Raw genomic sequence first — 8113 nt, 5'->3', positions numbered from 1 at the left:
GAGTTGGAGTATAAAAAAAGAAGATATAATCAAAAGTATAGTTTGTTAAATCTTCATAAAAAAGGAAAATGAGTTTAAAATAGAATCTATTCATAATAACAAAAAATAAAAATAATAAAGAAGATATTGTTAAAAAAGAAGAAATGGAAAAATAATAATGTAGATTGATTATTGTAGTATAACTGGAACAATTATTGTTCTTGATGATCTCACAGTAAATTCACTTCAAGAAATATTTAATTGTATTAAAGATAAAAAAGAGAATATTGTAAAAACAAGAGTTGGTTTAAATAAACATATTACTAATTTTATTAAAAAGAATGGTGCAGAAAAGTTTTTTAAAAAAGTTCCAGAGTATATTAAGAAAGATATGTTTGCATTAGTTTCTAATGCTAATACTAGTACAGTTAAAGCATTAATGAATGAAGCTATTTTAACAGGATTTGCTAATTTATTAAATAGAACAAATACTCAAATTTTAAAAGATATGGTAAAGAAATTATCAAATGAAAATACATTAACTAAAAAAAGAGAGTTAATTAACTTTTTACTTGAAGAAGAAGAAGATTAGTAATAATTGAAATATTACAAATTTATTTGATTGATATTAGTATTTCAATTTTCTATGTTTTTTTTTTATATTCATTTAATTCTTTTTTTTTTTAAGAAAAAAAATTTAAATGAAATTAAAAAAAAAAAAACAGTTAATAATGATGAAATTATCAACATTACATTCTTCATTTGATGAATCTACTCATTGTAAATATGGATTAATTGATATCTTAAAATTACAACAATTCCAAAAACAAATTGATTGGAATTTACAATGGGCTTGCCATATTGAAATTGGAAAATATATTCGAAAACTATGTAGTTTAACTCGTAGAAATATGATAAAAACTGCAATTAGAATTCATTCAAGTTCAATTATTTATTATCGTAGATTTTATGCACAAAGATTAATCACTGAAATTGATCCAAGACTAATAGCAGCAACTTGTGTATTTTTTTCATCGAAAGTTGAAGGATGTTTAATATCACCACATAGTATTATTGAATATTCAAAACAAATTATTGAATTTCCATTTAAAATTCAACAATTAACTGATACAGAAAGAATTTTAATTGAGGCATTAAAAAAAACACTTATTGTATGGCATCCAGAAAAAGATTATGAAGATATTTGTAATTCATCTCAATTACCTGAGTTTGTTTGTGAAACTGTACAATCTATATTAAATGATGCATATCTTACTAATGCTATTATCACTTATCAACCAACTGAAATAACATTAGGTTGTGTTGTAGTTGCTGGAATTTTACAAAATTGTGATATTAGAACATTATTATGTTCAATTTCAATTAATCTTCATCACGTTGAAGCAGTTGCTAATGAAATTTTAAATTACTATTCTTTTATTAATTCAGAAGAATATTTATCATATCAACAAAAAGCAAAAGAAATAATTCATGTTCTTTGATTCTTCTTTTGGTTTATTTTTTTATTATTTGTATGACCAACAATTATCAGCAATCAATTTAACAAAAATTAATAATAAAAAAACAAAAAAAAGGACAGAAAAAAAGAAAGAACTTAATTCTTGTATTTCAGACAATGTTCAAAAGTGGTAAAACTATTAGACATATTAAAAAACCCCAAACCCAAAAACAAATTATGTTAGAAGAACATGTACAAAAAACACTTGGAATTGGACAAATAGAACAAGCAGTTCTTCTTCCACCTGGAGAAGATTTGAACGAATGGCTTGCTGTCCATTGTCTTGACTTTTTTAAAGAGTCACAGTTATTATATGATTCAATTGCTGAAAGTTGTACAAAAGAATCATGTCCAGTAATGACTGCTGGTCCACAATTTGAATATCGATGGAAAGAAGGAAAAGAGTTGTTTTCATTACCAGCAAATGAATATATTAATAAATGTCTTGATTATGTTCAACAACAACTTGATGATGAAGCTGTATTTCCATGTACTGTTGGTGTTCCTTTCCCAAAGAAATTCCAAAAAGTAGTTCAAATGATATTCAAACGATTATTCAGAGTATATGCACATATTTATCTTCATCATTTAAATCAAATTACTCAATTAGAAGAAGAACCTCATTTAAATTCATCTTTTAAAGTTTGTTCTTTCAATTTGTTATTCATTGTAATTAATTTTAATATTAACTCTTTCATTAGCACTTTATTTTATTTGCTACTGAATTCAATTTATTAGATAAGAAAGAAGTTACCCCAATGATGTGTGTTATTCATTTACTTGTTCCATCAGTTGAATCAAAATACAAATAAACAGTTATTATATTTTAGTTTGTTAAAACATTTCTTTCTTAATAAGAAACAAAAAAAGAAAACGAAGATTGAGACAATGTAACAAAAGTATTTATGAACATTATCGACTATGAAATGACTTATTTCTTATCAACTATTTGATCTTCTTTTTCCTTTCCAGTTTTATCAGACTTATCACATTCTTCACTTGACTTAGAACTGCATTTCTTCTTTTTCTTAAAGAAAGGAAAACTAAATGAATGACCATCTGACCATGAAAATCTTCTTTTCTTCAGATTGTCATGACCTTGAGGAGAATTTGTTGGTGAGAGTTTTGGTAGAAAAATAGTATTTCCACTTGATAATTTACTTGGTTGTTGAGAGTTCATTATATCTGAAGACCGTGGGACATCTAGAGTTGTATTTAAACTATCACAACTTAATTCTGTTGGTAGAGATACTTTTTTTAAAGGAACAGGAATTGTTATAAGATTATCAGAATTATTATTGGATTGAGATATGTGACGATGCATTTCATTTCTTCGTTCTTTATCAATTCTAGACTCTTTACTAAATAACTTCCTTTTAGATTTTTCTTCTCTGAGTGTATTTTCGTGTTTGTTTACTTCAATCTTTTTAACCCCAGAAATTCGTTTAGTGTTTTCTTCTTTTAAGGAAGAAGAGCTTTTAAGTTTTGTTATAGAACCTTTAGTATCTATTGCTCCTTGGTCAATTAAAATTAGTTCAGAAGAAGAAAGTCGAGAAGAGTACAATGGTTTTAATGTTTTAAATTCATGAATAGAAATTTCTCTTGGAATGACTTGAGAGTTATATAAAGGAAGATTATCAAACATTCCTTTTTTAAAGACTTTGGATAATTGGGGTGGAGTTATACTTCCATATCTAAAAGGAGAATCAATAGTAATATTAGCAACATGTCCTGCTCTTAATAAAGTCATATAGACATCATAATATTGACTTCTAGAGAGATCTAAATTAGTAATTGAAGTATCTTTATAGGTATCAGCAATCATTTGACTAGGTTCAGCCGTAACAACATGACCATAAACTTTATAAGGAAATTCTCTCGGTGGTAATACAAAATCTTTTAAAGAACCATTTGTGATAAAAGGATGAGCCAAAGCTTGTTTTGGTGTAAATCTTAGTTTAGGGTCATATTGAAAACATCCACTTAAAAAATCAAATAGAGTTTGTTTTGTTTTTAGAGTTAAAGGACTTTCAACACGTAATTGACATTTAAAAATAATATCTTTTAAAAGTTTTACAGGAAGATATTCTTTATGAGGAGGAAGACCACAATTATTTTCCCATTCATATTCAAATTGTTCTTTTAATCTATATTGTATTACTCCAAGTGAACTTGTTGATTTTTTGAAATAACATTTTGATTTATTTCCAGTAGAAAGTAAAGAAAAAGGTAACATTCCTAGTGTTTGTACAAATCGATATAATAAATCATATTCACTATTTGCTGGAAATAATGGAATACCTAAAAACATTTCAGCTACAATACACCCAACACTCCACATATCAATTGAAGTTGAGTATTTCATTCCTAATGCAATTTCTGGAGCTCTATAATGTCTTGATTGAATATAAGAATATAATGTATAATTAGAAAAACATGAAGATCCTAAATCAATAATTTTAATATCTTTATTATTAATTAATACATTTTCAGGTTTTAAATCACAATGAACTATACCTGCTTCATTTAATGATGAAACACCTTCAAGAATTTGTCGTGTTATCTTTTTAATATTTGATAATTTCATTCCTCTCAAACGAACTTCTTTTAACATTTGATATAAATTTTGACTATCTTAAATGAATTTTTATCCTTCTTAAATCCTTTTAAAATAAACAACAAACCCCAATAATTCTTGAACAATACATAAATGACCACAGTAAAGAAAATGATCAATCATTTCAACAATATGTGAACATCCTTTATCATATATTGTATTAATAATTGTAAGAGTAGTTAATTCTAATAAACCTTGTCTAAAATATGCTTTTTTATTTTTAAGAATTTTTAGTGCAACCATTTTTCCATTGTTAAGATCTTGACACTTAAACACTTGACCAAAAGTACCTTGTCCTAATTTTTCAATAATTTTGTACTGAGTAACTATTGATCTTCTCATAGAATATCGACGTCCTTCAATTGAATTATAACTCCCAATAATATCTCCTTTTCTAATTATTAACTCTTGGTTTTCATTATCAAGACCTCCATTGGAAGTTGGTGTTTCTGGTTTAGTTAAAATTGGTTGTAAAAATGATTCTATTTGAATATTTGAATTACACCTCTTCATAGTATTAACAATTCTTGAAGTAACTTCTTTAGTAAGATGCATTGAACCTCTACCAATGATATCATTAACACAAATTTTATTTGGAATGAATGAGCAAAAACAACTGTTTTGTTTCATTCCTTAATATAATAAACAAATTAGTTCTTTTTTTCTTTTGTCATTTAGTGCTATTTTTATGGCATTATCTTTATTGAAATAAAAATTTTTTCTTCAACTTTCAGTGATATTTGTTTGTTTTATTCTTTAACGTATATTTGTAAATTTCTATTAACAAATAAAAAATTATAAAACTTGTTATAAATCTGATTTTAACACAACTAAATTGGTGTAAATGGAATTACAACACTTTTTAATGGAGAAGTAAACATTGGTCTATTTACTACTGGGGATTGGAGAATTGGAATTCGTTTCTTTTCAAGAGAAAAGGTATTTTTCTTAGAAGTAGGTTTTAAGTTAATTTCTTTTTTATTCTCTTCACGTATTTTTTTCAATTGAGCAAATTCTAAATTCAAATGAATCTTTTTAACTTTGGAATTTTTGGAATAGTACTAAAAAAAACAAACTGTCATTCATTTTCATGTTTAATTTCTTTTGTAACGCTGTATTGGGATTAACCTCAAAGGTATTTTGCTTAAACAATTGTTTCATTTGATTTGTTTGTGGGGAAAATAGTTTACTTGAAATTATTGAATTTTTTTCACTTTGTTCTTGTTGCATTCTCAGAATTATGTCTTTTGTTTGTTTACTATTTTGTTCATACTCTTGTATTAGTGCTTTAAATTGTTGATTCTCCAATTCTAATTTTTCATTTTCTTTTTTATATTTTTCTAACTCATTTTTTATTTGATCTCGTTGTTTCCTGTAATCAAATGCCTTAGAGATAACTTGTTGGTATTTACCGTTTAACTTCTTTTCATTAACATGGTTATCATGCTGTAACTTTGATTCATAGAGGAGTTGTTGTTTCTGGTTAAAATTAGAAATCAAACAGATAACTTCATTTACTACACGTTATACTTTTAATTTTTAATAAAAAATAAGATGTTGTAAATAAACAAACAATTTTTTGGAGATATACCATATAGTTGTTGGGCTATTGACTCAAAATCTGTTGAGTCATTTCTGGAAATATCGCTACGATGTCATTTTTTTTTACTTATAATCTTTTTCTATAACAAACTCCTCAGTTAGAGTAATTTGACACAATGGACATTTATAATTTCCATTTAACCATGCCTTCTGGGCACAGTAAGAACAAAAAATGTGTTTACATTTGTTCACAACATAATATTCGCTTGGATCAATATCCTTCCAGCAACAATTACATTTCATTCATTTAAAACTTTATCTTCTCAAATACTTCCTTAAACTTTATTTTCTTTTTATCTCAAATGATATCCACTCAAATAATCTTCTTAAAAAGTGAAATCCTCATAAGACAAACAAATAAAAATCTTTGTAAAAAGAAATAAATTACTGGACATTAACTTTTAAAGTAAAAGTACGATCATTAGCATTTGGTGCCCATGGTCTTCGGTATACTAAAACAATTCTTCCTTCACCAACTGTGGTACCAGTAATTTTAATATGATATTTTCCACCACATCCACAAATACCTGGAGCATGTTGATCAGCAACATAATCAATGGTATTAGTAAGACCTTCACAATTATCAACTACCCATGAATATCCAGTTGTTGGATTTCCAGGAAGAATAATTTCTTTATTTTCTCCTTTTGCGATTGTGATTGTTGTGTTGTTATGATCTTGAGTTAATGACATTTTGATATTTAAAAGATTTTTGTAATTGTATTTTTATAATCCCCTTTGAAGTCTAGATCTTAAAATAATTTTAAGATATAAAGAAAGAAGAATAAATTTCTGTGTTAACTGAAAATTCAAACATCACATTATTAAATATTTTTATTCTGGAAATAATAGAAAAAATAAATTTACATTATTTATATTTTTATCAATCAATTTTTGTAATTAACATTTTTATGAAAAAATAAAAAATAGAAAAAAATCAAAAGAAATGAATTAGAGTTTAAAGTAACTTGACTCCAGTTGGATAGTTAGAATCTCTTCCAATACCACACATGTTGTTAGAGTCTCTAGCAAGAAGGAAGTATCCAGCATCTCCCCATGCTGTTCCCCATGAGTTTCTAATAATCCAATATTTACCATTACTATTTGAACCATAACCAACAGCAGTAACACAGTGGTTCATCATTCTTGATCTGCATTTAGCATCAGAGTAAATAGTTCCTTTCTTATATAATTGGAATGATGGTCTGCTAGCGTCCATACCGACAGCAACAGGTCCGTTTTCAGCAATAATAGTTTGAAGTCCAGTTTCACTTCCATCAGTAACTCTTTTAGAACCAGTAACAGTAGCAACATTTTTAACTTTCTTACAAGTACCAGCAACAGCTTTGTATGGATAATCGGTTTCTAATCCTAATCCATTATTTTCTTGAATGAATTTAAGTGAGTTAGATGGATGTCCTCCTTCACATCCATTATCAGAACTATCACAATCAACTAATTGTTGTTCAGAGAATGAATAAAGTTTTCCAAGATCTTTGTTAACTCTTCCTTCAAGAACTGCAGTTGTACAGAAAGTCCAACATGAGCCACATTGTCCTTGATCTTTAGCTGGGTTCATAATACTTCTCCAATCAACTGATTCTGGGGCAGCTTTAATAGCAGCTTTAACACTAGGAGTAGTTTCTGGAATTTCATAAGTCATTCCAAGATGAGTTTGAATAAATTCTTCGTGAGTCATATCAGCAAAAACATTAAGTTCAGTGTTGGCATTAGCTTCAACAAATTTTTTGTTATCTAAGAAAACAGCAAATCTGTAAAGATATTCAGCTCTATTAGCAAATACTTTGTTATGAGCAGCAGCCCATTGTTTGAATGCGGCTTCATTTGCACAAGCAAGAGAAACAAATAAGATTAAAGCAAACATAAAATGATTTTTTAAAATCACTTTACAGTTTAAATACCGAATATTGCGTATGAATTTAACTTTTCCAATTCTTTTGATTTTTCTGTGTTTTTTTTTTAAATTGATTTATTTCCTATATTTTCATTGTTTATTTTCTATTCTTTCTTATTATTAACTCATTCTATTCTTACTTCATGTCTTTTTCTTTTTTTTTAATAGAAAATCAAAGAAATTTCAATATTTCTTGAATACTCTCGTTGTAATAAATTAAATTTAATTTATAGAATATTTCATGGAATAATTTCATCTACTACCATAAACTGAAATTAATACTCTCTTATCACTTTACATTATGAGAAAACTTACTTCACTCTTCATATTTAAAATTCTTTTTTCTTTCTTGATTCAAAAAAATTGAAATTATAAAAATAGCAAAGTTTCTTTGGAGATAAAAAACTAAAAAAAAAGGATTAAAAACGTTATATATAACATAACTATTTCAAAATTAAAAAAAAGAGAAAAGACGTTGAAA

The 8113-nt window shown here is 26.5% G+C and overlaps 8 protein-coding genes across 8 annotated transcripts in view, besides 7 other annotated features; 3 read left to right on the top strand and 5 right to left on the bottom strand.

The window, feature by feature from the left end:
* The window catches only part of EDI_039380 (uncharacterized protein), a gene marked incomplete at both ends in the record, with an annotated part of 578 nt that extends 484 nt beyond the window's left edge, over positions 1–94 (bottom strand). The window contains one exon of the mRNA XM_001733492.1: positions 1–94. This exon is cut by the window's left edge and continues 206 nt beyond it. Within this exon, the coding sequence (XP_001733544.1) occupies positions 1–94 (94 nt within the window).
* A 109-nt stretch (positions 95–203) lies between these two features.
* EDI_039370 (uncharacterized protein) lies at positions 204–571 on the top strand (the record flags this gene model as incomplete). Its single annotated transcript, XM_001741036.1, has 2 exons — positions 204–214; positions 280–571. The coding sequence occupies 2 exons, from the start codon at positions 204–206 to the stop codon at positions 569–571; spliced, it is 303 nt and encodes a 100-aa protein (XP_001741088.1).
* Positions 572–701: a sequence feature (AT_rich).
* EDI_039360 (cyclin-C1-1, putative) lies at positions 681–1481 on the top strand (the record flags this gene model as incomplete). Its single annotated transcript, XM_001741035.1, has 1 exon — positions 681–1481. The coding sequence occupies one exon, from the start codon at positions 681–683 to the stop codon at positions 1479–1481; it is 801 nt and encodes a 266-aa protein (XP_001741087.1).
* Positions 1482–1541: 60 nt separating this feature from the next.
* Positions 1542–1593: a microsatellite.
* A 22-nt stretch (positions 1594–1615) lies between these two features.
* Positions 1616–2310, top strand: EDI_039350 (uncharacterized protein; the record flags this gene model as incomplete). Its single annotated transcript, XM_001741034.1, has 2 exons — positions 1616–2140; positions 2200–2310. The coding sequence occupies 2 exons, from the start codon at positions 1616–1618 to the stop codon at positions 2308–2310; spliced, it is 636 nt and encodes a 211-aa protein (XP_001741086.1).
* Positions 2311–2429: 119 nt separating this feature from the next.
* On the bottom strand, positions 2430–4745 carry EDI_039340 (serine/threonine protein kinase ppk15, putative; the record flags this gene model as incomplete). The annotated part of the gene is made up of 2 exons (XM_001741033.1): positions 2430–4128; positions 4183–4745. 2 exons carry the CDS (start codon positions 4743–4745, stop codon positions 2430–2432), a joined length of 2262 nt encoding a protein of 753 aa, XP_001741085.1.
* Positions 3951–3982: a sequence feature (AT_rich).
* A 200-nt stretch (positions 4746–4945) lies between the features above and the next one.
* Positions 4946–5960, bottom strand: EDI_039330 (uncharacterized protein; the record flags this gene model as incomplete). Its single annotated transcript, XM_001741032.1, has 4 exons — positions 4946–5130; positions 5192–5632; positions 5689–5762; positions 5809–5960. The coding sequence occupies 4 exons, from the start codon at positions 5958–5960 to the stop codon at positions 4946–4948; spliced, it is 852 nt and encodes a 283-aa protein (XP_001741084.1).
* Positions 5646–5668: a sequence feature (AT_rich).
* Positions 5961–6101: 141 nt separating the features above from the next.
* EDI_039320 (Amoebiasin-1, putative) lies at positions 6102–6410 on the bottom strand (the record flags this gene model as incomplete). The annotated part of the gene is made up of 1 exon (XM_001741031.1): positions 6102–6410. One exon carries the CDS (start codon positions 6408–6410, stop codon positions 6102–6104), a length of 309 nt encoding a protein of 102 aa, XP_001741083.1.
* Positions 6411–6537: 127 nt separating this feature from the next.
* Positions 6538–6655: a sequence feature (AT_rich).
* A 20-nt stretch (positions 6656–6675) lies between these two features.
* On the bottom strand, positions 6676–7602 carry EDI_039310 (cysteine proteinase ACP1 precursor, putative; the record flags this gene model as incomplete). The annotated part of the gene is made up of 1 exon (XM_001741030.1): positions 6676–7602. One exon carries the CDS (start codon positions 7600–7602, stop codon positions 6676–6678), a length of 927 nt encoding a protein of 308 aa, XP_001741082.1.
* Positions 7603–7670: 68 nt separating this feature from the next.
* Positions 7671–7795: a microsatellite.
* Positions 7796–7841: 46 nt separating this feature from the next.
* Positions 7842–7872: a sequence feature (AT_rich).
* Positions 7873–8113: the final 241 nt, after the last annotated feature.

This window comes from Entamoeba dispar, genomic scaffold (genome assembly GCF_000209125.1).
Source record: "Entamoeba dispar SAW760 scf_1105229463501 genomic scaffold, whole genome shotgun sequence".
NCBI classification, from domain to species: domain Eukaryota; phylum Evosea; order Mastigamoebida; family Endamoebidae; genus Entamoeba; species Entamoeba dispar.
This window is presented reverse-complemented; position numbering and strand designations above follow the sequence as displayed.